The sequence below is a fragment of the Microtus ochrogaster genome, unplaced genomic scaffold (genome assembly GCF_000317375.1).
Source record: "Microtus ochrogaster isolate Prairie Vole_2 unplaced genomic scaffold, MicOch1.0 UNK106, whole genome shotgun sequence".
NCBI classification, from domain to species: Eukaryota; Metazoa; Chordata; class Mammalia; order Rodentia; family Cricetidae; genus Microtus; species Microtus ochrogaster.
The window spans coordinates 996,920-1,022,840 of NW_004949204.1; the positions used below are offsets into that span (position 1 = coordinate 996,920).

The window sequence follows — 25,921 nt, forward strand, 5'->3', positions numbered from 1 at the left end:
GCCGGCCTTTGATGAGGTGGCGGTGGTGCTCGGCCGCCTGTCTGCTGGGGCGCCCGGCGCCCTTCCTTCCCGATGCTGGCCTGGCGACCTGTTGGAGTGTTGAGATGCTGAGGGCCTCGCGCCCCCGAGCTTGCTTCCTTTCTGACTGTGCGGCTCTGCTGACTTCAGAGGCTTTTTTGGGTTTCCTCAGAGCGGCCTGTGGCTGCGAGCTATGTGGGGTGACGCGCAGTGGGCTCTCAGCTAGCCGTGGAAGCCCGGAGAACAACTTTGCTAGATAACAGACAATGCCCTGGAGTGGATGCACAGTGCGCCCTCAGGGGAGCTAGAGGCTGCGGGGAGATTGCCCTCGCCGATGTAAATGAGCCTTCCCACGTGTGGTCCCCAAACCTGCCAGCAGCCCCGAGGCCGAACCCCCCGTGTTGCAGAAGTTTCGCATCCTTGGCTGGAGTGCTTGGGCGCTTTAGGTTCGGCTCTCATTTTCCCCTCTGGGGCGTGACTGGGGAGGGAAGACACAAGCGTGTACCTTCCGGGACGTTTGTCTCTAACTGATGACAGTCTTCTCTTCCTGTGACCTGTGAAGTGGCTGTGTCCTCGGTCCAGTAGTTTTAGATTTCCTTGGTACAGCTTCCTGTATTGACGTTCTACTCTTACCGTCTGTTGTAATCGCGCTAGAAATGTAACTGAGCAGCTCAGATTTTAGGCACATCGAGTGAACGGAGCTGCTCTAGGAGCTGATTGAAACAGACTACTATTTTCTTAGCCTAGCTCATCTTTTCTGTTAGATTACCAAGACATTCGCATACATAGCTTTCTTGGCAGACTGAGGAGTATTTCTCGGGTAGACAAGGATTTTCTTAGAAATTAAGTTGGAAACTATCCTACCAGATATTTTTTCCTATAGCGCCGTGTTGCTCTTGGAATTTACTAGGATGCTGTGTAGCTCTCGATTCTGGTCAAACAGTGTGGACTGGGGAGAGGTGTGCAGAAAGGGGCATCAGAGAGAAGTGTGTGGTTGGCTTGGTGTTGATTGCAGCTTTCTGGTGTTCTGAACGGACTTTGGAGTGCAAGTTTCCTTTCAGGGTATCACCTTCTTACTAGACAGTACTCCCTGAGCCTAAGCACATACAGGTTGCAGGTCCTTTACAGCCTTTGTTTGCTGGGTGATCCTATTATTTTTTTCATGGGTTAATGAAAAACTTAGGCTTTCCTTCAAGCAGCTCTGCCCCTGCAGAAATGTTGCAGTTTAACACGTTGCCTATGGAGGAGGCTGTAGCTTGAATAATCTGTACCTGAAGGCAGTCACCAATGTCAGATGCAGTGCTTCAGAGAATGGGCAAGTCAGAGCCTCTGAGCAATGTGAATGCAAGGGGAGCAGGAAGCTAGGGTCTTTGTTTTTTCTTTTCAGTTTGTTATCATTAAGTTCAGCATTTCATTTATTTCAATTCACTGATGTATCTCAAGCACCTGCCCGGTGTGTGACCTACAGTCACAATGTGACCTACAAATGTGACTAAACATTTCAGTGAGCAAATGAAAAGCAATGCTGTTAAACAGTACCCATTTGCCAGTCAAACATCTTAAGGAAGGTGAGGCCAGTAGGGATGGAAGTCACTCCTGCCAGTCACCTGGTCCAACAGCAGCTGTCTGTGTGGGAGGGATGGATAATGTCACTGTTGGTTCTAGCAGGATAGGTCAGTTGGGTATTTCAGCGAGCTGGCTAAGGATGAGATAGGCACATTGGGCTGTCTCAGTGGACCATTTTGGAGTCTAGAGTCATCTGTTCTGAGTAATGCCTGTATACCCTCATTTTTGAGCACAGTGAAAATTGAGGCCCAAGGCGAGTCAATGGGAAATATATCAGTTGCAGCACTATTTTTCTGAGAAGAAATGGGGAACCCAATTTTATTGTGTATTTGGGTTTTCCCAAAGTGGGTTATGCTGTCATTAGCCTTGTGTTTGGCACTTCGGGGTGGTCTCCAGCAAAGGTAACTAACGACTCTTCCAGAAGGAGGAGAGCCATTCACACTGCAGTATTTGGGTATGAGTAGTTCTGACTTTAGATTTAAAGGACATAAGGGATATGTGTTTTTGAACTGAAGATGCAGTTAAAACTATTAAAGTTTTTTTTTTGTTTTTGGTTTTTCGAGACAGGGTTTCTCTGTAGCTTTGGTGCCTGTCCCAGAACCAGGCTGGCCTTGAACTCCCAGAGATCCGCCTGCCTCTGCCTCCTGGGATTAAAGGCGTGCGCCACCACCACCCAGCTAAAAACTATTAAAGTTTTATAGATCTGTTTTTGACCTCTTTCTTATCCTGTCTTTGCCCAACCGCTGCAGGTTGAGTGTTCATTCCAGCATGTCGGAAGGGGAGTCCCAAACAGTAGTCAGCAGTGGCTCAGACCCAAAGGTAGAATCCTCCTCTTCAGCTCCTGGCCTGACTTCAGTGTCACCTCCTGTGACCTCTACCACCTCAGCTGCTTCTCCTGAGGAGGAAGAAGAAAGTGAAGATGAGTCTGAGATCTTGGAAGAGTCACCCTGTGGACGCTGGCAGAAGAGGAGGGAAGAGGTAAGGTGATGGCAGTGGAGTTGTAAACAGTGAAAACTGGAGTAGCTGTCCAGGGAGCAGACTGGACCTGAGTAGGGTGGGGTTGGAAGATGGTCATATGCAATACTAAAATGGTGGGTTTGTGAGGTGACTTAATTCCACTTGAACTGCTTCTCAGGTGAATCAGCGTAATGTTCCAGGTATTGACAGTGCATACCTGGCTATGGATACAGAGGAAGGTGTGGAGGTTGTGTGGAATGAGGTACAGTTCTCTGAACGCAAGAACTACAAACTGCAGGAGGTAGGTGATGAGGCCTAGGGGCATTAGAACCAGTATTTAAACAGCTATTGTTGGGAAAGTACTGTAGGAGAGCCTTCATGGTTAGATCATCTAAGGGGAGGGGTCGTGGTGGCTTTCGTATGATTACAGCAATTTGTGAACTGCTGTTCCTGTCTCTCTTGCTCCAGGAAAAGGTCCGTGCAGTGTTTGATAATCTGATTCAGTTGGAACATCTTAACATTGTTAAGTTTCACAAGTATTGGGCTGATGTTAAAGAGAACAAGGCCAGGGTAAGATTTTTTTTTTGCCTAGTATTTCCTGAATTCTTTGCCAGAGAGCAGCTGTATTCACTGTCCATTTTATACTCAGAGGTTAAAACAAGGTAATTTTGAGACAAGAACTGGAGTCTTCAGCTGTGGAAGGGAGAGCAGGGCTTCATCTCCTTACTGAAGCATTTCCCAGCTAGCGGTGGGGAGGAATGAGTGAACGTTCACTTGCTTCTCTGTTTTCATTGTGCTGTTAAGCCTAAGAAAGTGATCCTAAAAGAAAGGGAAGTTGAACAAACACAGTTTAATATGTATCTGGTATAAATGTCACCAGGTGAGAGATGTTTAGATTAAAGCTTTAATAGGAAGTGCTCCACTTTCTTAGGTGATTTTCATCACAGAATACATGTCGTCTGGAAGCCTTAAGCAGTTTCTGAAGAAGACCAAAAAGAACCACAAGACTATGAATGAAAAGGTACGGAGGGAGGCTAGCTATGGTTTTAGGCTGGTTTAGGGATTTAAAAAGATGGTGGTGATTATGAAGCCAATTAATGAGGGATGGCAAGGACTAGTGTGAAGGCTGAGAGAGGAAAGTATCACTGGGTGTGTGGTGCATACCTTTGGTTAAGGAGTTGGAGGCCAGTGTGCTCTGCATAGTTTGAGGACAGCCAGGGCGATACAGTGAGACCCTGGAGAAGGAGGGTGGGTGGTGGAGAGGAAGAAGGAAGAGGGAGAGAGAGGATATTACTGCGGATCCTTGGACCAAACTCTTTTCCAGGCTTGGAAACGCTGGTGCACACAGATCCTCTCTGCCCTAAGGTAAGTAATACTTGGTTGGTTTTTCCCCCAGTGTCTTCTGATTTATTTCCTTAAACAGATTGCAAGGCACTACTCTGCTTTTCTATTCTGCCTCTCCCCAATTTCTTTGAGTCATGTGCTGACAAGATTAGTCCCCCTTATGGGGTCCTCCTCCTGTCCTAACCACTACAGTGACCCTGCCTCATTCTCCTTGTGCTTTTCCTATTTAAGTCACTTGGCACAATAGAGATTCAGAGTACAGGGATTGTCATTTTGATGGCCAGGAGGAGACCTGGCCCTTGCTCCTCTTAACCCTTGGGTTCCCCTTGCCCTTAATTTCCTAGTGGCCCCTCTAACAGCCCAGTGCCCCCACAGCTACCTGCACTCCTGTGACCCTCCCATCATCCATGGGAACCTGACCTGTGACACCATCTTCATCCAGCACAACGGACTCATCAAGATTGGCTCTGGTGAGGGGAGGGAGAGATTCTGGGCAGGGGAGCCTCGGGAATTTGGGAACCATGGGGGTAAGGTAAAAGGCGTGGGGAGAATAGTGAATTTTGAGGTGTGGGCTGTTGATAAGAGACAGACTTTTTGTAGAGGTAATTCATAGGGAGACCAATTAGTGGAAATGGGGTAGGGTGTACCTTGTACTTCTTGGAGAGAAACTTGGACTAATACAGAGAAATAGAAGGCTGGGAAAGGGCAAGAGATGGATATGAGGCCAAACCCTACCAAAGAGATTCCAGACTGTGCCTGCTGTGAGTGCTTTCATTTGCTGTGTATTTGTGTGCAGTGACATTTCCGTGTGCTGTGTTTGTGTGTTGTTACCATTTGTCTGGGGCTTGGCTGCTCCATCGCTCACAACTTTTCTCTGTTTTCCTCCCTCCCGCTTACGGGCTGCTCTGTTCCCAACAGTCTTTCATAGGATTTTTGCTAATGGTGAGAGCTCCCTCTGCCCCACTTGGGGCTCTGTTTGTGCTCCCTTTGCTCCCTCTGCGGCTGCCCAGTGCATGCAGTCGTGGGAGCAAGGCCTGTTCCCTGCTTCCCGTGACTAATTATGCCTGCTAAGCTTTTGCCCTGCCAGCCTCCACCTGCTTGTCCCTTTATAACCTGCTTGTTTCCTGTGGATTCTGCCTGGCTGGACACTTCCTCTTAGTCATATTCCCCTCATCATCCGGCTGGCTCCCTAAATCATACTGTGCGCCTAGATTCTCTGTGACTTGTAGTCATTGTTATGATCAGAGTGAGTCCAGCATGGGCCTGGCCCGGTACCTCGTTCAGTCCTGTGGTAGGTGATTTTTGAGGAATAAAAGTCTAAAGTTTTGGTGGATTAAAAGTGAAACTGATTTCAGGGTATTGGTTCGCTGAGTTTCAGTTAACACAGATGGGTAAGGAAGAGGCTAGCTCCTTGGTTGTATGTTAATGCTGCTTTGTCTTTCTTACCCAGGTTCATGAGGTCTTAAGTTGTCCCATAGTTGGAAGGGCTGCCTGTGTTTTTATATTAACTGCAGGGCAGATGAGTCAAATAAACCTAGCATTTTTATGGCCTATGGATTTGGTAGATCTGTGACTTTGGAAAGAGGAGCAGGTCACAAATGAAAGCTTTTCCTTTGCTGTGCTACTTGAAGAGCCTGAAGCCCCAGTGTCTGTCTGTAGAGTGTGTAGACTCTGTTGTTTCTGAGTTAGGAACCTTAGGCTGCAGAAAGGGGAAATAAGTGGTGTTCATATGTAATCTCTAGCTCAAGATTGGGAGACTGGTAGGTTTGTGTCCACTGAGTATTAGAAAACACACTTCAGGAGAAACATGGCTTTTGCAGCCTCTCTCTAGAGTAAGATCATGCTTTGGTGGTGGTCAGATTGTGGGTGTTTCCCTACTCGTAGTGGCTCCTGATACTATCAACAACCATGTGAAGACTTGCCGGGAAGAGCAGAAGAACCTACATTTCTTTGCACCAGAGTATGGAGGTGAGTAGTTTTACCTTTCTGCCGTGTTCTCAGACCCTGTTTTTTTTTTGTTTTTTTTTTTAATTACGGTCCCTCAGACAGATTGTGCCACTCTACCTATGCCCTCCCTGATAGAGCGACCTCAGATCTTGGTTTATATTTTATAACCTGAGATGCAGGGATAATAGAACCACAACTTCATCTTTCTGTACTTACATACATTTTAAAAGTGTACTTGCAGCCGGGCAGTGGTGGCGCACGCCTTTAATCCCAGCACTCGGGAGGCAGAGGCAGGCGGATCTCTGTGAGTTCGAGTCCAGCCTGGTCTACAGAGTGAGTGCCAGGACAGACTCCAAAGCTACAGAGAAACCCTGTCTCGAAAAACCAAAAAAAAAAAAAAAGTGTAGTTGCATACACTTTTTCTTTTTCAAAGAGATATTTATTTATTATGAGTATAGTGTTCTGCCTGCATGTATTCCTGCAGGCCAGAAGAGGGCACCAGATCTATTACAGATGATTGTGAGCCACCATGTGGTTGCTGGGAAGTGAACTGAGGACCTCTGGAAGACAGCCTGTGCTCTTAACCTCTGAGCCATCTCTCCAGCCCCACCCACTTGGCCACTTCTTATCCAATCAATTCTCTTTCTTACTAAGACATTTGTTTTCTTTAGAAGTCACTAATGTGACAACAGCTGTGGATATCTACTCCTTTGGCATGTGTGCACTGGAGGTGAGGAGACCCAAGGGAAGGGAAAAGAGAAAGTGTGGAATTCGAACAGAGACCGGGAAATGCTGGGAGTGACTGTGGGAGCACTGGGTGTGTTCCTCAGATCTCAGCTTTCCCCTCGGGTTCCTCCTCAATGCAGATGGCAGTGCTGGAGATTCAGGGCAATGGAGAGTCCTCATATGTGCCACAGGAAGCCATAAGCAGTGCCATCCAGCTACTAGAAGACCCACTACAGAGGGTAAGAGTTGTTGGGATCAATCTCCATCCTTAAGTGACTTTCAAATGCTCTCAAGTTTATTTTACTTCTTGGGAATATGCTCCAAGAGAAAAGGAATACAGTCAAAATAGAAAACACTAAACACAATTTTTCTGTGAAGGGGTTCAGATAGGTAATATTGAGGTTAAAAATAATTTCTTAGTTAAGTATGTCTACATACAGATGAGCTGATTTTGATGGTTACCTAAGTCAGTTGCTACACACTCTTACACAATAATCTTGACATTCCAAAGTAAATTTAAGTATCAAACCAGTCATTTTGGATTTTATATTTAATGAGCTAAGATTTAAAAGATGAAAGAGGTGGGTGGTGGTGGTGCACGCCTTTAATTCAAGCACTTGAGAGGCAGAGGCAGGTCGATCTCTGTGAGTTCGAGCCTGGCCTGGTCTACAAGAGCTAGTTCCAGGACAGGTTCTAAGGATACAGAGAAATCTTGTCTTAAAAACAAAACAACAACAAAAACAAAAAAATAAAGGATGAAAGAATTATGAATCAGTAGGTAGATTAACTATAGTGAGACAGGACAGTCTGAACACGAACAATTAGGTCAGGCATGGAGGCAAACATCTATAATCCCAACATTGGGAAGTGGAGGTAGAAAGATCAGGGGTTCAAGGTCAACCCTCCTCTACGTAGAGCATTCAAAGCCAATCTGGGCTACCTTAGACCCTGTCTCAAAAACAAAACAATGGGAGGGGGGCGGCGTGCACATTCATAATCCCAGCACTCGGGATGCAGAGGCAGGCCTGGGAACAAAGGGAATTTCGGAATAACCAGAACGACACACAGAGAAACCCTGCCTCCAAAACCCAAAACAAAGCCAAACAAACAAACAAAAAGCAAGGAAGGAACGTTAACAGTTAACTAGGGACAGTAATGGGGAGCAAGAAAGAAGCAGAGGTCTAGTCGAAGAGTTAATAGAATGGAGGCAGGGTCTGGTTCACATTAGGATGGGTTGTTGCATAAAAGATCACAGGATGTGACCTTGTTCACCTTTAAAACTGAAAATAAGAAAGTATGGTGCCATAGGATTTCATCAAATGCAGAAAAGGAGGTGGAGTGGTTAGAGAAAGCATGGGGATACAGTGAATTCAGAAATTTAGTGGATAAGGGAAGTGTGGTAATAAATAGTCTTGGGAAACAGAGAATATGGTGAATACTGAACAATACTTCGCTAAGTTTGAGAAGGGAAAAACTAAATTTGGCAAAGATCCAAAAAAGTTGGCCATGACTGAACTACTAAAACAAATACTAAGTCTCAACATTTAAAAAAAGGTATTGTGGTTGTACAGTGGAAAAGAAATAACCAAAGCCAGCATGGTGGCTCTTGCCTGTAATCCTAGCACTTCAAAGGCTGAGCAGGAGAATCATGAGTACAAAGGCAGCCTGGACTACATAGCGAGTTCTAGGCTAGTTTAAGCTACCTAAAGAGACCCTGTCTCAGAAAATGAAGTCTAAAAAGAAAAACCAGGAAGACAGTGAATGATAATTTTATACATTACATATGTATTTAAAGCCCTTTCAAGAAGAGATGGGTCAGTGTTTCCCCAACAAGTGTTGCCTTCAAACATGTATATTTACAGGCTTTGAGAGGCTTGCTAGATGCCTGCTTTAGTCCCTTGTTCTCTTTTAGGAGTTTATTCAAAAGTGCCTGCAGTCTGAGCCTGCTCGAAGACCAACAGCCAGAGAACTTCTGTTCCACCCAGCACTGTTTGAAGTACCCTCGCTCAAACTCCTTGCTGCTCACTGTATTGTGGGACACCAACGTGAGTTTCCTGAACCCTGCTAGAAATTGGGAGTGGGACTGAATCCATGCTAAATGAAGATTGCTAGGATTTTCTTACAATTTGGGGCTTCTCCTGTCACTGGCATGGCATCTGTATTCTGTTACCAAAGGGATTCTTTACCCCTGTCCCTCCCTCTAAGCCTCCTGTGAACCAATTCTATCTTTACATAATGTTCTACCCATTATATCCACCAGATATGATCCCAGAGAATGCTCTAGAGGAGATCACCAAAAACATGGATACCAGTGCTGTACTAGCGGAAATCCCTGCTGGGCCAGGACGAGAACCAGTTCAGACTTTGTGAGTACCCAGCTGAGAGGGTCTGGAAGGGACGATTGATCCCTACCACTCTGAGGTTCTGTAGAATGTTCATTCTCGTGCTTTTTCCTCCTCCTTCCAGGTACTCTCAGTCACCTGCCCTGGAATTAGACAAATTTCTTGAAGATGTCAGGTGAGAAGTTGGGCTTCTGTGAGGAAGCAGGGGCAGGTGTCCTGCGGCTTTCAGAGAGTCCGTGTGACTTATGTCATCTCCCACCAGGAATGGGATCTACCCTCTGACAGCCTTTGGGCTACCTCGGCCTCAGCAGCCACAGCAGGAGGAGGTGACATCGCCTGTTGTGCCCCCTTCTGTCAAGACTCCAACTCCTGAGCCAGCTGAGGTGGAGACACGCAAGGTGGGGACTCTGGTGTGACCGGTCTTTGGCTATGGGGGTGGACATCTCAGCTACGGCGCTGTCCTGTATGGAGTGCGTTTCTGCCCCTGGCCACCTGGTTCTTCTGTGGGGCGGAAAGGCTTCCAGGTGTCGGTGGGTTTAGTGACTGGTCTCTAGTGGCCATCCTTTCTGTCCTGTTCCAGGTGGTGCTGATGCAGTGCAACATCGAATCAGTGGAGGAGGGAGTCAAACACCATGTAAGCTCAGGGCCGGGCTGCACGGGGCTGCACAGGGCTGCCCTGGATGGAGAAGAGCAGCCTCATTGTCTGTCCTTTTCTCTAGCTAACACTTCTGCTGAAGCTGGAGGACAAGCTGAACCGGCATCTGAGCTGTGACCTGATGCCAAGTGAGAGTCTCCTTTGTTTTGGAGGAGGATGCTTTGAGGGGCATGTCAGGGACTGGGAAAGTGACAGTTTCTGAAACAGCTAAAGGGCTCCCAGACTGGACTCATTTACCCCCTATCTTTCTGTCAGATGAGAACATCCCGGACTTGGCAGCTGAGCTGGTGCAGCTGGGCTTCATTAGTGAGGTGAGGTTCCTGCCCTCTGCCCTGGCTGCCTCCCCACCGTCTCTCAGCCTTGTCTCACTGAGATTCTTCTCCAGGCTGATCAGAGCCGCCTGACTTCTCTGCTCGAGGAGACCCTCAACAAGTTCAATTTTGCCAGGAACAGCACCCTCAACTCAGCCGCTGTCACCGTCTCCTCATAGAGCTCACTTGAGCCAGGCCCCTATCTGAGTGTGGCTGTCCCTGGACATGCTGCAGTCCTCCTGCCCCTTCTCCCCAGTCAGTATTACCCTGTGAAGCCCCGTCTCCCCTTATTATTCAGGAGGGCTTTAGGGGCTCCCTGGTTGAGCATCATCCTGTCCCTACCCCTCTCTTCCTCCCCTCTGCACTTTGTTTACTTGTTTTGCACAGACGTGGGCCTGGGCCTTCTCAGCAGCCACCTTCTAGCTGGAGCTAGTAGCTGACCTGCTGGCTCCTGCCCTGCCTGTGTGGACAGGAGGCCCACGGGCACTGGGGGAGCAGAGTTCTACAATCCCGCTGGGGCTGATGGGCGGGAGAGAAAGGTGGTGCTGCAGGGGTGGCCCCGGAGGCCATTCGAATCGCCTCAGTTGCTGCTGTAATAAAAGTCTACTTTTTGCTAAAAGCGTGGCTTGGTGTTTTGTGGCTCATTGGGTGGCACAGCTGCCCAGGTGGGGGCGGGGCGGGGCGGACCCAGGTGGGGCGGCCCCTCGGAGGCTGGGCCTCAAATCGGGGGCGGGGCGGGCCCAGGTGGAGTTGCCTTGTGGCGCGGAAGCTCCGGGGTTCTGCTCGGCGGCGGCGCAAGGCCCAGGTCCAGATAGGGCGGACCGGTGGTGGCGGGGGCAGAGCGGCCCACGATGAGGTGCTGCCGCTTCTGCGTCTTCGGTAAGTTGCCTGGGTCTCCTCACCTGTAGTTTCTCGGCGTCCCACGCGCCGCGGCTGTCCCTGTGGCCCCTCCCTGCACGGCTGATATCGCCCTTCCCCCCTACTTTTCAGACGCCGCCCGGGGGCCCAGGCGGCTGATGCGCGTGGGCCTCGCTCTGATCCTGGTGGGCCACGTGAACCTTCTGGTGGGCGCTGTGCTGCATGGTACTGTCCTGCGGCACGTGGCCAACCCCCGTGGCGCGGTCACACCGGAATACACCACGGCCAATGTCATCTCGGTGGGCTCGGGGCTGCTGGTGAGCGTGACTGGCGGATGGATGGGCAAGCGGGTTGGGCTGGGTGCAGAGAGGCAGTGAGCCTTCGTCTTGTTGCTTCCGCAGAGCGTTTCCGTGGGACTTGTGGCCCTCTTGGCATCCAGGAACCTTCTTCATCCACGACTGGTGAGAGGGGTGGAGGTGTCTCAGCTCAAACTTCCAATGGGCACGAGCCTCAAATAGAAACTCGGGTTTCTAAATCACGGGGAAACCTAACTAGGCTGTTCACCTGGTCTTCTACCCCACTAGCACTGGGCCCTGCTGACGCTGGCCTTAGTGAATCTGCTTGTGTCCGCTGCCTGCTCCATGGGCCTCCTTCTTGCTGTGTCGCTCACTGTTGCCAATGGTGGCCGCCGCCTTATTGCTGACTGCCATCCAGGACTGCTGGATCCCTCCATACCACTGGACCAGGGGCCTGGACACACTGACTGCCCCTTTGATCCCACAAGAATTTATGTGAGCTGATTCTTAGTGTTCTCTGGGCCTCACCTTTGCCCCGTGTGCTGCTCCTCCCCCTTCCAAGGCCTAGTCCTCTTTGTTACTTCTGGTTTTAGGATACAGCCTTGGCTCTCTGGATCCCCTCTCTGTTCATGTCTGCAGGCGAGGCTGCTCTTTCTGGTTACTGTTGTGTAGCTGCACTCACCCTGCGGGGAATTGGGCCCTGCAGGAAGGAAGGGCTGCAGGAGCAGGTATGGAAGAGAAACAGGAAGGGTTCATTCCACACCCTGGTTGTGTTGAAAGGTGTGTCTCTTAAGGCCCAGTTACTGAACCCACCCTCCCCTGCAGCTGGAGGAACTGACCGACCTTGAACCTTCTGAGTGTAAAAGGCCGGAAAACGTGCAGCTACTCCACCACCACCACCAGGATTTCCAGACTAAACAGAAAACCTGGGTTTAGGACAGGTAAAAGGCCCCGGGTGGGACGCATTCTTGGGACTGGGACCAGTTTTTTTTTTTTTTTTTTTTGCTATATTGCATGCTTTCTGATGCAGGTCGGCTCTTTCTTTAGCAGGCAGCTGCTCTTCCGAGGCGTAATCCACAGGTGTTTTCTACTACGCAAGGGGCCCTGACCAGAGGGTGATATAAATAATTGTAATAAAAGGACTAGTTTTTGTTTTCTGCCTGATTGCAGTTACTTTTAGAGCCCAGCGCACTGCACTGGGTGGAGAGATGTTGATCAAAGAATGTAGCAGTCTCGACTACTTACAGAGCTTTAATGAGGGAAGAGCTAAAGGCTCAGCAGTACAGTCACTGAAAAGAAAAGCTGGTGCTGGGGAGCCCCCCACACCACTGGCTGATGAATTTGAGAACATCCTGGCACACTGGGCTGTGGGAGGTCTGTGGGCAAAGGGGAGAACATGAGAGGGGCTCCTTGGAGCCTCTGGGTGTCCTGAGGATCAGGCACAGGGTCTGGACCTGCCTTTCGGGCAATCCTGCTCGGAGTGCCTCCCACCCCAACCCCACCCCAACCCCACCCCATTCCCAGCTCTGTCCTTTACGACTGACTCTCTCTCTCACCTTGATGGCCATAAGAAACTTGTTCCAGTTGTCTTTGTTAGCAGCCTTCCCTGGTCGCTTAAATTCAATTTTGTTCCTCAGAATGGGGTAACCTGTGGTGGAAGACGAGATGATGGGATTGGCAAGAGACTGGGAAGGATGCCTGGGAGTCAAGTGGGATGGGTGGTCCTATCTCTGAAATGAATTTTGATGCTTTTCCCTACTTTCTACTTGCCACGGGATATGGGGTAACGTGGGGTTCCATACCTGTAATGAGGCAGGGCAGGGCTCGAACCCCAGTGCTCGCTGCTACCAGGGAAGCCTCATAGACACCGCGCTCATCCCGGGGCAGAACCTGCTCCAGCCTCTGGTCCATCGAGACTGTGAGCACCCAGTCTCGAACCTCTTCTCTCTGGGCCTCCTGGGAAGGAGAGGTAGCATTAGCTTCACATGGGGCTGGGAGGCTTGGGGGGTGAGGACAGGGCCTTACTGAGCCCTTAGCGCCCGTACTTCGGCTTTTAGCTATAAGTAGTCCACCTTGGAACTGCCTCTGCTTCCCCTGAGTAACAGGGTTGATGTCACCGAAAAATGGCATCCCAAAGCCTTCTACCCTTCTCGGTGCCGACCCACTGGTGACACCTTACCGGTACATGCTGCTTGGCCGGGAGTGGCACCTCAAAGGGGATGTCTGTGTCCTGGAAATCTGAGTGGTCAAGAGCGTCCAGAGTCCCTTCCTCAATTGCCTGTGGCAGAGCAGTCAACCATGAGATGGGCACAGCTGGTGACAGGCAAAGGCCCCAATCTCTAGGCACAGTTTCCCTACTTACGTCAGTCAGATCCAAAAATCGGTTGAGGAAAATGAAAGCCATGTTTTCCCAGCCAACTTCCTATCACAAAAAAGGTGCAGATGGGTGTGAGGTTGGATCTACTTCTCTGGGGTCAGGGAGAATGCTCCAGAAGAGGCAGGCTGTGTCGGTCCTCCACATCAGCCCCTTACGCAGCTGTGCCCAAGGCAGTCTCCATCTCTCCGCGTTTCTTCAGCCCCACCCTTCCTTCCCTTGCCCCAGCTCACCTTGGCAGCAGTACCTGCTTCATAAAAGGCCTTGTCTGCAGGTAACAGCTGGGTGTGGCGCAGGAGTGAGACCGAGAGCCTGGCAGCTACGGTTTCCTGTGAATTAAAGGCAAAGTTTATGATCCGGGACCTATGGTGATTGAGCTTTCAGACCAATGAGCCTGTAACTAAGCCAGCCATGGAGCTAGACAACCAGCAAGCCCTTCTGAACCCTCTAGATCTCAGGCTGTTCCGGTCTTAGTTCTTCTCATCATTACGTGACCAGCTCAGGCTACGTATAGGGCTTTTTCTACTTTTGAGAATTTGACCACGTACATGAAATGTATGCACAGTTATAACTAAATAAGCCAAAGTGTGTGTACTTGTAGGAGGTACATAAAACTAACATGCTATCTGAATGTTTGAACATAATGAGGCTGGTAGAGCTGTGGGCACAGCCCTCCGGCCAGACAGTCTGGAAAGAACCCATCTCAGCAAGTGTTGGAGTGACTAGAAGAGAAGCACAGAGGGAAATGTGCTCCAAAGACCCAGACTTGGATGTGTTTGGCTCCCGAGGTCTGAAGTAGCATCCTTGTGACTGAGTGCTCTGTGCTGAATCTCTGACTGCACCTTACCAGCTGTTTGATGCTCTGGGCTGCAGAGCGTGTTGCATAGTAATGAGCGATCAGCAGCATCATCTCAAACTCCTCGTGGGCTGCCGAGTTTGCTTCGCTGGACTTCACCAGATTTTCACACTAGAGAAGGGGGTCAGGGGGACAGCATAGCTAGGCTCGGGTCAGAAGAGGGCTAAGGAGGATTGTAGAGTGGCCACTGCTGGCCATTTGCACCGAGAAGGTAAAGGAGACTAGAACAGAAGGAACTTTTTATGTCATTGTTGACCCTTGCTTACCAAGTTAAAGAGGACATCTCGAAGATCAGCCCAGCTATGGTAGGCCTCCGCATTGTTGGTCCCAGGAGAGCTAACCATGTCAGTGAAGATCCTTTTGTAGATGTTGAAGTTCTAGGGGTTGAGGGGAAGGGGACCTGAGTGAGGGAGCTGTGTGTGTAGGAGCTAAGAGACTGGTGAAGGAAGAAGAGGCCTAAGGAAAAACTGAGTTTGGCAGGAGGACCAGGATTTCAAGGTTATTCTAGGCTTCATAGTTCCAGGCTAGCCTTGCCTACAAGAGTTCCTGACTCAGAAAAGAGACAAAACTCACAACAAAAAACTCTATCATATTAGCTGGTGTTCAGTGAGTGTGGGCGATTAATGATGTGAAGGCTTACAGTCTAGAAATTCTTGATTCTCCATAGGAGAACTGTCAGTTCTAGAGGAAGTCAGTAAGGACCCTTGAAGGCTATCCACGATTGCTCTTGGACAGACAGGTCGTGTATGTTTACTAAGAACATGGACAGCTGCCTGGGTGTTTTTTCAAAGGGTAAATGCTCCAGAGGGTCTGTTTCATTTCAGCTCAGGATTCTCTGAGACAGATGAAGGGATGGTTCTAGAGGACGAAGAAGGAAACATTCATCCCAAGAAGGCTGGTACCTGTGGGTTAGCAGGGGCTCCGTGCTGCACATAGAGGGCCAGAGCCTGGGCATAGCCACCCTCTCGGATCAGATGAGTTGCATACAGAGCCACGTACTTGTGCAGAATCTTGTAGTTCTGTTTGGGAGTGGAGGAACAGCACGGAAGAGGCTGGGTCAGCAAGAACAGGCAGTAACAAGACAGCACGGGTTTGTTTAGGAGGTACAGGGCACTGGAGGATTCTGATCTCAGAATCAGAGGACGGAAGACTGCTCTCTGGTGCTCAGTAGGGGCCGCTGCAGATTGGGCATTGGAGTTAAGGGGTGGGATGCTCAGAAGCAGGTAGGGAATCAGGAAGAGGCGGGTGGGAATGGGAGGGCCAGCGGTACCTGCTTGGTAGCTGTTTCAATGCACTTGTCCCACTGACCCTGCTCCACATACAGGTCCAAGGCAGCTACTACATCCACACCCACCAGCTGTGGAGCAGTAAAGACAGATGTGCTGAGAGGAGAAGGGAGGATCTCTAGTACCTCTTCAGGAATTTGACTTTTACTCTTGTTCTGGTGGTGTTGGGGAACCCAGGCCTTTCACATGGGACACAAGAGCTCAACCACCTAATTAGCCCCTCTGGCCTCTTCCTGCTTTCTCCCTCCTAACACTGAGAGCTTTACCGAATCCACTTTGCCCTGGTTCTTCAGGAACTCCTTATAGTGCTGGTCCACATAGTCTTCATACCTGGGAAGATACACAGAGATTGCTAACTCTGGTCATGCAGCACCACACCCTCACCATGAGAAATCTCCCTCGGTGTTTACAAAAGGAACTAAGAATCTCCTGGCAATTACCGCGGGTCTAACTCTTTGGCTACGCGTTTGGCCTTGTTCCATTCTTCACCCTCAATGAAAGCATCGATCGCTTCTTTGACGAGGTCCAGGTTCAGATAGAGTTCTGCAGCCTGCACAGGGAAATCTGAGTGGAAGCTATCTTTCCATCTGACTCAGTGCCTCCCCTTGGTGAACTCTCTCCCCACAAAACTGGCGCACTTGCCAAAGGGCCCATCCCTACATCTGGGTCACATGTCTCCCACCATCCCACCATGTACATTAGGGTCTGTCGGTCCCAGCACCCTACTTACCGCACTGTGCTTTCCAATTCCAATCAGCTGGGGACCTACAGCCCGAACTACTTCCAGGCTGCGCTGGGGAGGCAGAAACTTGATGGACAGTTCCGCCGCCTGAGTGGTCGAACAGAAGGTAGAAATGGGGAGAAGAAAGAGTCTACTAGGGTTATTGGCCTTTGTGTTTTCCTCCTCCAGCTTCCAATGTTCTTGTGATCCTTCCTCATCTTCCACCCTCCCAGGCTAAGCCTGGCCCACAGGTCTTCTGTGTGACCCCAGAGAATCTATCAAGTTCCTCTGGGCTGGCTGCAACTCTGCACACTTCATCTGTCATATGAGCTCACTGAATTTTGTCACAGATAGAATCTTGATAGCATAGTATAGAGAAAACCGAAATGAGAATTGTAGGGAACCTGGCAACTATTTGTGAGTCTCAGATTATCCATGCTCACTGGAGTTTGAAAACAGAACAAAAAAAGAATGGCAAATACCAATAATATCAAGTTCAATGGATAGTATATTGAAATGCCAATATTTTAAAATTTTGCTCATTTTTTTAAAGATTTATTATGAGTACAGTGTTTCTATACTGCATATATGCTTGCAGGCCAGAAGAGGGCACCAGAGCGCATTACAGATGGTTGTGAACCATCATATGGTTGCTGGGAATTGAACTCAGGACTTCTGGAGGAGCAGCCAGTGCTCTTAACCTCTGAGCCATCTCTCCAGCCCCAATTTTGCTCATTTTTATGTGCATGGGCATTTTGCATGCATTTTTCCCCTGTGTCTGGTGCCATGGAGACCAGAAGAGGGCATTGGATTCTCTGGAACTAGAGTTTCAGATGGTTGTGAGCTGCCATGTGGGTGATGGGGACATAACCTGAGTCCTCTGGAAGAGCAACTGCTCTAAGCCACTGAGCCATCTCTCCAGTCAACATTTACATGTTCAATTACGTGTATTGCAATTCTTTTTAATTCTCTTTTTGTTAACTTTATTCAAGAACAGGTATGAAAAAACTCCAATAACATTGTAGCGTGCATCTGCTGGTGTGGATGATTTGACGGCTATTTAACTCTGTTTCCTCTGAGATGCTGACATCCTCACTGATTTTAATTTCCATTTGACGCGGTTAGGCTATTATCTAGACCAATTCCCCTGTCCTTTCCCTTTCCTTTCTTGCTCTGACAAACCCTGTAAGCAAGGCTTAAAGCATGCATTCTCCCCTAGAGAAGAGCCACCCTGTGACCAACCTGAAGGACAGCCCTGCACAGACTTTAGTGAACGGTGTAAAAGGTATCGGCTGCTTAGTGCTTGAGTAAAGTCTGCTCAGACCTCACAGCCAAACATCAACCCCTTTACTTCCTGTTCCACCTTCTAGGGCCTATTCAGTGACCCCAGAACTTAAGGACATCTGGCACGGGCATCAACATAACAGTATTATTTAGAGAGCCAGGAACCCCCTTAGTCCCTCAGGACTCCCAATCCCACCCTGAACCCATATTAAACTATGTCTAATTGCAAAGATAACAGGGTTGGCTTATCAGTTAGTTTTGCGTGATGACTACACAGTATGTAGGCATTGTTCAAACAGAACTTTGGGTGTTTTTGTAGGATGCACTTGGATGAGGTTAACATTTAAATTGTAAAGCAGATTGGCCTTCCTAATATAGATGGGTTTCATCCAATCAGCTGAAAGCTTGAATTGAACAAAAGGCTTACTTTACCCGAGTAAAGGAAAACTCTTCCTGCCCAAATGTTGTCTGAACTGGGACACTGGCTTTTTCCTGCTCGCTCTCTGGAACTGAAATGCTGACTCTTCTTGGGTCTCCAGCCTGCCAGCCTTCAGACAGGAACTACAGCACTTTCTCTCCTGGCCTGCCTGCTTGCCAGGCTCCATGCAGACCTTTGGACTTGCCCACTCTGATAACTGCATGAGTCAGTTTCTTATCTCAGACATATGCACACATGTATCAGTTTTGTTTCTCTAACCAATAGTTTGTCTTCAGCTTGGTGAAGAGTACCGGGCTGGCTCAGTCTGCTGAAGGGGAGCTATCAGGTGAGGGTGCTGGAGGAGCAGCCATGCTTTCGTACTGGCCTCAACTATGCCCCGGGGTCTGGAGTTGCTCTTTCCGCTACCATTCAAGTCCTTCCTTCCTCAGAGAACCTTCTGGACTACTCCAGCCCACACAAAGCTCATGTGTCTTGAACTCCACTTCATACACCTCAGTCTTTGCTCAGATCTGGTAGTAATTAAGTCTCCTAACTTCTGGCTGGGGTGTCTGTCTTACATCCCTTCTAGTCTTCGGCTGTGGGGCTCTAGTACACATAGCAGGCACCCAGGAGAGATCTGTTACTTGAAATAAAGGCACAGGAGGAACAAGATGAACATTTGTGCAGGAAGCTGACTGGGAATGGACCTGTGGGAACCAGAGCCAGAACAGTCCGGAGCCTCACCTTCATCCAGCACTTCTCCGTCAGGCCACCGCTCCCTGAGTCTCGAACTTTGAGGTAGCAGTCCACCGCACGGCTATACTCTCCAGCCTGTTCCCACTGTCGTGCTTGATCTACAAGGCCCTCCACACCTCTGGGGGATGAGAATATTAATGCTCACGATTGGGCAGGGGCAGTGTGCTTCAGCCCACCTGGTCCTGACAACATTACCAGGACGCATGGCTTCTCACCTTCCCCCCTTCTTGGTGGCTTCTCGCTCATACTCTTCCTGCAGGGCCTCTAGCTGGCCAGGCACGTAGTCCTTGCAGATCCGCAGAGCGTCGCTCCAGAGCCCAGCCTCCTGCTCAGATTTGCAGGTATCAGAAGAGCTTCCTCTGGCTGGGTTCCTGACTTCTTAGCCTTTCTCCTCCCTTTTCTTGCCTGTCCTTTCTCTCTCCTGCCCTCTTCAGCACCAGGAATCAGTGTAGATCTGTGGCCTCTCACTATCTCATCCTCCTTTTGTGGCCCAAATATAACGACTCACCTTATAATAATTGAGAGCCAGGCCTGGTCTCTGGGCCCGAAGCAGCAACCCTTCTGCCTTCTGAAAGTCCTTCTCCTCCAAGGCCCCACGGGCCTGACCTACCAGTACCTCAGCAACACTGTCAGGATCATGGGCCTCAGCCACACGCTGAGCTGCCTCCCAATCCTGGTTGTGGACAAACCTGCCCAAAATGGGGGACACGGAAGACGTTGAGTACAGGACTGAAGCCTCAGTAAGTGGAAGACAGACAGCTGTACAACTGAGGGGCTATTAGTTTCATTTGTGCAAGCTTTGAAAGTAAAGATGACCATGAAAGATACCGGGACAGTATCTTTATCCTATTCCAGAGCAGGACCAAACAGCGGGGGGCTGGGGAGATGGCGTAGTGGGTAAAGGTACTTGCCACAAAACCCATGACCTGAGTTCAAATCCTGGAACCCACATGGTAGGAGGAGAAAACCAACTCCTGCAAGTTACCCTCTGATGCTACACATGTGCTATGCCTTCATTTCCAAACCCATAAGTACACAGAAACGATGTGGGGAAACTCACATGAGGACTGCCTCTTTGGGTTTACCAGCTCTGATGAATTCTGCTTCAGCCTCTTCAAATTTGCCCTAGACAGAAAGATAGTCACATATGGTGAGAAGGAGCCTGGCATCACAGTCAATTAGAAGACAGGACTGAACTGGTCACAGAGGTTAGGAGTATAGGGGGAACTAAATTACATTCATACCTCATCCTCCAAGTACATGGCATATCTGAGATGAATTTCTGGGGTTTTGTGCTTGAGGGCTAGCCGAGAGAGTTCAAAGGCAAATTCAAAGGAGCTGAAATGGAAGGTGTAGATAGAGTTTGTATGTAATACTTACAGAAGGAAGAGGAAATAGAGAAAAGACAACCACTGGGGGAAGGAAGGGCAGCTCCACCCCTTCTCCAGACTACTATGGAGTCCGAGCCTGTGACTCTGCTCCCAGGCTTCGTGACATTTGTTAAGAAAAACAGACACTTGCATGGATCAATTGTGTATGCTGCAGTAGTTAACCCCCTCCCACGTTCACACAGGCAAGTCTAATTGCAAACAGTGGCTCACAAGCAGACAAAAGACATCACAGTAGGAGGGAGATTAGCTGGGGGCCAGCAGAAAAGAGAGGATAAGACAGGGTAATTGCGGGGGGGGGGGGGGGGGTATGACCACAACGCATTGTATATATTTATGAAACTGTCTAAGATAAAAGAAAAATATACATTTTTTCATTTAACAAAAGTATACTTTGATGACCCAGAAATGTTACTGATTAATATGGTTCTAACTTTTCGTGCTGTTCCTGCCCCACCTGTCTCTCTAGAACCACTGATAAAACACCTCCCTTCCAAAGATCTCTCTCTGCTATGTTCTCTTTCTTTCATTCTCTCTCTCTCTCTCTCTCTCTCTCTCTCTCTCTCTCTCTCTCTCTCTCTCTTTTGATACAGGATTTCACTATGTAACCTTGGTTGCCTGGCCTGAGACTCACTCACTGTGTAGACCATGCCAGCCTTGAACTCACAGAGATCTACTTGTGCCAGACAGTGGTGGCGCACGCCTTTAGTTCCAGCACTCAGGAGGCAGACGCAGGTGGATCTCTGAGTTCAAGGCCAGCCTGGCCTACAAAGTGAGTTCCAGGACAGCTAGGACTGTTACATAGAGAAACCCTGTATCAAAAAAACAAAAACAAAACAAAACAAAAAAACAAAAACACCACCAACAAAACCCCCCAAAAACTATGCATTATTATAATGCCTGGCCAATTTCTCAATCTTTAGTTTGTTTTGTTGAAGCATGGTATCAAATAGTCTAGGATGGCCTCAGACTTACTATGTAGCTAAAGCTGGCCTTGAACCTCTGATCCTTCTGCCTCCACCTGCAAGTGGCAGGATTATACACTGGCACCAGCATGCCTAGTCTCATGTTTTTACTTCTGCTTCAGCTTTTGGAATTACTTTTCAGTTGCATGTCAGTTTTCCTTATGTGTGGGCTGCTCTGAGTGGGAAGGAGCCAAAGGAGAGGAGTCTGCACCCAAGACCCACCAGTTGTCAGCAGCGTGGTCAATGGCAGCCTCTAGAAGCCCCAGCTTGTTAAGCAGTCTAACTGCAGCCTCTCCTCCCAGACTCTTCGCCCACAAATAGGCCACGTGTTTGTGGGCGTTGGCTCCTCCATGGGCTTTGGCCACCTGTGAAGCAAAGTTGCTAGAGCATTGCCCACTGCAGAGTTGCCCCTTGTCGTCTCTGGCCTCCTGCCCCAGCTGTGATGAGCACTGAAGAGGGCCAGCTTCCAGGTCTCTAATGTAGGGTCACAGTGTTTAGGGGCAGAGGGTGGACTTCAGGAAAGCCATAAGCCCTTAAAATTATAAGTAAATGCTATATAGACGGGTATGGCTGTACTTCAGACAGAAATACTCAGGTCTTTGTGACATTAGTTAAAATTTAAGAACAGGAAAGAGGGATGCATGAACTCCTCACCCGGTAGGCCTCCTCCCAGAGCCCACTGGACCGGTACATGTTCACAGTTGCCTTCCATTCCTGGGCCTCAAGGTAGTGATACTCAGCCTCCTGCAGTCGGCCTTCTGCCTCCAGCTCCTGTGGGATAGTGCATCATGATGGAAGGGGAGATGGATACTGGCTGGTCCAGCTCCTGTGGGGTAGTGCATCATGATGGAAGGGAGATGGATACTGGCTGGGAGGCATGGGCAGGGGTAGAAAGGCTCACCTTGCCCAGGTGAAGGTGTGTGTCACTGAGTAGATCTGGGTGGTGCTTCCCTACCAGGCGGATCATATCGTCATACAACTTGTGCTTTTTGAACATGGTGATGGCAAGATCAGGCTCCTCCACTGTCACATACAGCCTGAAGACAGGGGATGATGCACCTGGAGCCTCCTACAGATAGATCCCCACTGCTACTGCTTCAGGGAGGAGGCCTCAAGTCCTCAGACCCAGCCCTTCCCCACACTCACCTTTCAGCCTCTCGGTACTTGCCCTGCTTCTCCATTTCCTGGGCCTGGGTGATGTACAGCACGGACACATCCTCTGGCCGCATGCATTTCATTGCCAGCTATGAACATGGAACCCAGAGGTTCAGGTGCCAGGCCACATGGAAACTTAGCTGCTCTTGAACTCTGAGTCCACCCAACAATCACTGGCATTAGTTATTGCCACTCTCAGTTCAGGCAGTGTCGTGTCCACCAAGAGCCCATGAAGAGCTCCGTTCTGCTGAGGCCTGAGAGACTGATATGTAGCACACGCTGCATTACCACGCCCCTGCTTACTCTACTGAGGTCTGCAATGTAGGGGAAGATGAGAGCGCTGTCAAGGGACCAGGGGCTTTGGAATGGTAGTTCAGAATGCCTGGTTCCCAGGTCCACTAGCTGAAATGCGGGCTAAGGGACAGGATCCACACTGTCAGGGCTATATTTTAGTACTTTGTTAGCTTTCAGGGAACTAGTAAAGGAGGGGTATTGGAGACCAAGGAGTGAGGCAGCATGGTGGCCACTAACACAGAGTTCTTTCCTCATGGACACTGCTCATTCATTACCTTGTGGGCTTGCTCCCAGCGGCCAGCCTGGGTGTACATGTCTATAGCATCTTTGGTCCTGTCTCCTTTGGTGTAGAGCTCCTCAGCAATCTAAAATTGCAAAGATGTCACAGGGGTGGTAGAGAGCCTGGCACAACACTTTGTAGTGATACTGCAGAAAAGACGAGTACAAGAAAATGTGTCTCTAGATAAAAGCAGGGTGCGTGTGTGGTGCACATATGTGTGGTGTATGCACATGTGTTAGGCACACACAAACACAGGAGCAAGAGCACAGAGTGTTAATTCTATTGCCCTCTGCCTTGTTTCTTTGAGGCAGATTGGTCTCTGAAGCTGGAGCATATACTTTTTAGCTAGCCTGGTGGCCAGCAAGCCCCACTAGGGATCCTCTTGTCTTCACCCCCACAGCTCTGGGGCTACAGGCATGTGCGAGAGCAATGGTTCTCCCAGTTGCACACAAGTGTTCTCAACTGCTGAGCCGCCTATTCAGGCGGAACTTAAAGGGCCTCACATTTCTGCAACATAGGGCGATCTACACTAGCTATGCTAGAGTTATTCATGGAGAATCACTGGAGCTGGCACAGGAAAGAGAGCTAGAGATCACATCTGTGCCATGCTGGGATGACGGTAGGGACGTGATGGCTGCACTCCAACAGGAAGAGTTTGGTGAGCTGCCCCATACCTTGTTCTAGGGGACATCCTTACCACCCTGCACTGCACTGCTTCAGAGCTACAGAATCGGGACTCCTCCTCACCTCATACTCCTGCAGAGACGCATAGTACTGGGCCACACGAGGATAGTATTTAGACGCAGTGTTTCGGTCCTGGAGATCTAATATATAAATTGCCTTCTTCCACTGGCGGGCACCCAGAGCAGCCTCAATTGCTTTAATGGAGCACCTGGCATAGTCAGGAAAGACATTAAATATGTATGAGGAGAGAGGAGGATGAAAGGAATAAAGAGACCCCAAGCACATTCTAACCTACGTTTCGAGATCTCTTCCTTTAGGCGGTGCCGTCCTCCTTCTCTCACAGTTTCTCACATCATGCCCAGATCCCTGTGCCCTGTGCCGCCATACCTGGCTTCAATGTAGTGGTTGATGGCCGCATCCAGCTGCTTCTGCTGCACCAGGTAGTCCCCCCAGGCCTCCTCCAGCCTCACAACCTCCACTGGGAAAGCCAGTCGTGCCAGCTCAACCGCTACCAGGGACAGAAGAGGCACTTGGCTCAGAATCCCAGGGATGGGACCGAGGAAAACAGGACAGGGAGATGAAGTATGGACGGATGGGTGAGAAGTGGAGGAATGCAGAGGAAACAAAGCCAGGCAGCCTGAAGTGATGTCCCCAAGGAGATGCTGGGATACTGGGTGGGCAGGAGTGTACAGTGGTAAAGACAGCTGATGAGCAGCTAGTACCTTTCATGAATGCATTGCCTTTACAGTAGCACTCAAGGGCCCGCTGTGGGTTTCGAATCTTCTCAAAGAGATCACCGGCCTGCCAACACATGAATACAATGAAACTCTGAACACAAGAGTCAGGAATCAGCTCCCCAAAGAAGGAATGCTGGCAGAAAGGAAGAGTTATGGACCCCCAGGTCTCCTTGGGTGGGAGTGGGGTTCAGGTCCTGGAGATAAGGACTGGGGAGAGGCAGCCCACATACCCTTTCGTAGAGCTCCCCCTTGATGAGGGCCATGGTGATATGTTCTACCAGCTCCGTGTTGGCCAGCAGCTCCTCGCGGGTCAGCACCAGCCGTGCAGCTTTGGCAGGGAGCCCGGCCTTGAGGTAGAGGCTGATGGCTGCCAGCCCATCCCCTTGACTCTCCTGCAGTTCACCTGCTCGCTCCTCTTGTTGTGTGTCCATTAACCATTGATAGTAATCCCTGCGCAGCTTCTCCAGGGCTGGGTGTCCCTGGACATCACAGAGGAAGTTAGGGATTCCATGCCTCTCCTGCTCCTCTTCTGGGACAGTGTGGCTCCTCCCATGGCACCAATATGTTAATCCCTCACCTTATCAGCCAGCCCCAGCCCCATTCCAGATCCTATGGCTTCCTTAGAAAGATTGCTAAAATTGGTGATGCCAAGTTGTGAACACTCATGCAGCGAAGACAGAACAATACCTTGGCCTCAGCTACAGCGATACACTCATCCCAGCGGTGCAGCTCCTGGTACATGTCCATGGCCTCCTCCACAGCATTCTAAGGGTTGACCCGGGGGAGGCAGACCATCAGTAAGTCCTCTCAGACTGTCTGAGATGCCGGCATGTGCATCGGAAACTGAAGTGAGTGCTTTGCACATATCAAGCCCAAGATCACCACTGAGCAATGCACCTGACTCAGTGATGAATTTATTTATTTAATTTTTTTTTTGGTTTTTCGAGACAGGGTTTCTCTGTGGTTTTGGAGCCTGTCCTGGAACTAGCTCTTGTAGACCAGGCTGGTCTCGAACTCACAGAGATCTGCCTGCCTCTGCCTCCCGAGTGCTGGGATTAAAGGCGTGCGCCACCACCGCCCGGCAGTGATGAATTTATTATAGACTAAAAGAAACTTAAGATTCGGGGCTCCTTTTTGGCACAGGTACTTGGAGCAATTTATCTTAATGAAGGCTCCTCAGACTATATATTTTGGGTGCCACAAAAACTTGGATCTACCCTGTGCATAAAAATTGCAAAGACCAATAAACAAACAAATAAATAAATGAAATAAAAGGTTGCAAAGACATGTTCTGGAGTAGAGAGGAGCTAAGATACTTTTTGAAAGGAAGAAGAAATTAAAGACCAAAGAAGGATGCTTGCCTACATAGAGACTAACAGAGGAGGCTGGGCAGTGGTGGCGCACGCCTTTAATCTCAGCACTTGAGAGGCAGAAGCGGGTGGACCTCTGTGAGTTTGAGACCAGCCTTGTCTATAGAGCAAGTTCCAGACAGGCTCCAAAGCTACACAGAGAAACCCTGTCTCAAAAAAAAAAAAAAAAAAAAAAAAAAAAAAAAAGAAGGTATGAGATGAACTCTCTAAACCTAAAAGTTCTCTCCAAACTTTTGGAAGTCTTGGTCTTTCATCCTTTTCCCCTTCCAAATCCCCTCTTCCATCCTGCTCCTCATCTCCCCTTTACCTGTTCCAAGAAGATCATCTCTGCCA

General features: G+C 49.4%; 3 protein-coding genes across 8 annotated transcripts in view; 2 read left to right on the forward strand and 1 right to left on the reverse strand.

Annotated features, from left to right (window-relative positions):
* Nrbp1 (nuclear receptor binding protein 1) overlaps window positions 1-10,485 on the forward strand; it is an 11,053-nt gene extending 568 nt beyond the window's left edge. The window contains exons 2-19 of one of the 2 annotated variants that reach the window (XM_005371377.2): window positions 2,334-2,562; window positions 2,720-2,842; window positions 3,010-3,111; window positions 3,473-3,562; window positions 3,866-3,906; window positions 4,261-4,355; window positions 4,804-4,827; window positions 5,770-5,853; window positions 6,504-6,562; window positions 6,699-6,797; window positions 8,471-8,603; window positions 8,819-8,924; window positions 9,025-9,075; window positions 9,163-9,298; window positions 9,481-9,534; window positions 9,620-9,683; window positions 9,811-9,866; window positions 9,941-10,485. In XM_005371377.2, the coding sequence (XP_005371434.1) occupies window positions 2,353-2,562; window positions 2,720-2,842; window positions 3,010-3,111; window positions 3,473-3,562; window positions 3,866-3,906; window positions 4,261-4,355; window positions 4,804-4,827; window positions 5,770-5,853; window positions 6,504-6,562; window positions 6,699-6,797; window positions 8,471-8,603; window positions 8,819-8,924; window positions 9,025-9,075; window positions 9,163-9,298; window positions 9,481-9,534; window positions 9,620-9,683; window positions 9,811-9,866; window positions 9,941-10,045 (1,632 nt within the window). In that variant the 5' untranslated portion in view covers window positions 2,334-2,352 and the 3' untranslated portion in view covers window positions 10,046-10,485. The remainder of the gene's footprint in view (window positions 1-2,333; window positions 2,563-2,719; window positions 2,843-3,009; window positions 3,112-3,472; window positions 3,563-3,865; window positions 3,907-4,260; window positions 4,356-4,803; window positions 4,828-5,769; window positions 5,854-6,503; window positions 6,563-6,698; window positions 6,798-8,470; window positions 8,604-8,818; window positions 8,925-9,024; window positions 9,076-9,162; window positions 9,299-9,480; window positions 9,535-9,619; window positions 9,684-9,810; window positions 9,867-9,940) is intronic. The other variant, XM_005371379.2, reaches the window with a different exon arrangement.
* A 90-nt stretch (window positions 10,486-10,575) lies between these two features.
* Krtcap3 (keratinocyte associated protein 3) lies at window positions 10,576-12,146 on the forward strand. Its single transcript, XM_005371380.3, has 7 exons — window positions 10,576-10,745; window positions 10,857-11,041; window positions 11,126-11,185; window positions 11,309-11,515; window positions 11,614-11,748; window positions 11,846-11,961; window positions 12,068-12,146. The coding sequence occupies exons 1-6, from the start codon at window positions 10,718-10,720 to the stop codon at window positions 11,954-11,956; spliced, it is 726 nt and encodes a 241-aa protein (XP_005371437.1). The 5' UTR covers window positions 10,576-10,717; the 3' UTR covers window positions 11,957-11,961; window positions 12,068-12,146.
* Window positions 11,139-25,921, reverse strand: part of Ift172 (intraflagellar transport 172) — a 15,466-nt gene continuing 683 nt past the window's right edge. Inside the window, exons 3-31 of one of the 5 annotated variants that reach the window (XM_026778109.1) lie at window positions 24,906-24,983; window positions 24,449-24,697; window positions 24,204-24,282; window positions 23,869-23,989; window positions 23,545-23,689; window positions 22,793-22,882; window positions 22,215-22,312; window positions 21,970-22,105; window positions 21,723-21,839; window positions 21,291-21,433; window positions 19,960-20,053; window positions 19,776-19,840; window positions 19,224-19,404; window positions 18,931-19,040; window positions 18,704-18,833; window positions 16,267-16,365; window positions 15,977-16,086; window positions 15,803-15,866; window positions 15,521-15,607; window positions 15,153-15,269; window positions 14,517-14,627; window positions 14,242-14,361; window positions 13,628-13,723; window positions 13,383-13,442; window positions 13,200-13,298; window positions 12,823-12,976; window positions 12,577-12,668; window positions 12,266-12,396; window positions 11,139-11,182 (exon numbers count right to left, since the gene is read on the reverse strand). In XM_026778109.1, coding sequence (XP_026633910.1) covers window positions 12,307-12,396; window positions 12,577-12,668; window positions 12,823-12,976; window positions 13,200-13,298; window positions 13,383-13,442; window positions 13,628-13,723; window positions 14,242-14,361; window positions 14,517-14,627; window positions 15,153-15,269; window positions 15,521-15,607; window positions 15,803-15,866; window positions 15,977-16,086; window positions 16,267-16,365; window positions 18,704-18,833; window positions 18,931-19,040; window positions 19,224-19,404; window positions 19,776-19,840; window positions 19,960-20,053; window positions 21,291-21,433; window positions 21,723-21,839; window positions 21,970-22,105; window positions 22,215-22,312; window positions 22,793-22,882; window positions 23,545-23,689; window positions 23,869-23,989; window positions 24,204-24,282; window positions 24,449-24,697; window positions 24,906-24,983 — 3,135 coding nt within the window. In that variant the 3' untranslated portion in view covers window positions 11,139-11,182; window positions 12,266-12,306. Of the gene's footprint in view, window positions 11,183-11,717; window positions 11,737-12,228; window positions 12,397-12,576; window positions 12,669-12,822; window positions 12,977-13,199; window positions 13,299-13,382; window positions 13,443-13,627; window positions 13,724-14,241; window positions 14,362-14,516; window positions 14,628-15,152; window positions 15,270-15,520; window positions 15,608-15,802; window positions 15,867-15,976; window positions 16,087-16,266; window positions 16,366-18,703; window positions 18,834-18,930; window positions 19,041-19,223; window positions 19,405-19,775; window positions 19,841-19,959; window positions 20,054-21,290; window positions 21,434-21,722; window positions 21,840-21,969; window positions 22,106-22,214; window positions 22,313-22,792; window positions 22,883-23,544; window positions 23,690-23,868; window positions 23,990-24,203; window positions 24,283-24,448; window positions 24,698-24,905; window positions 24,984-25,895; window positions 25,916-25,921 lie in introns of those variants that run through there. The other 4 variants (XM_026778108.1, XM_013355230.2, XM_005371381.3 and 1 more) reach the window with 4 other exon arrangements.

Coding starts and splice junctions, on each gene's coding strand:
- Krtcap3 (XM_005371380.3), top strand. CDS start 10,718: ATGAGGTGCTGCCGCTTCTGCGTCTTCG. Junction 11,042..11,125: donor CGGTGGGCTCGGGGCTGCTG/GTGAGCGTGACT, acceptor TTGCTTCCGCAG/AGCGTTTCCGTGGGACTTGT. Junction 11,186..11,308: donor ACCTTCTTCATCCACGACTG/GTGAGAGGGGTG, acceptor CTACCCCACTAG/CACTGGGCCCTGCTGACGCT.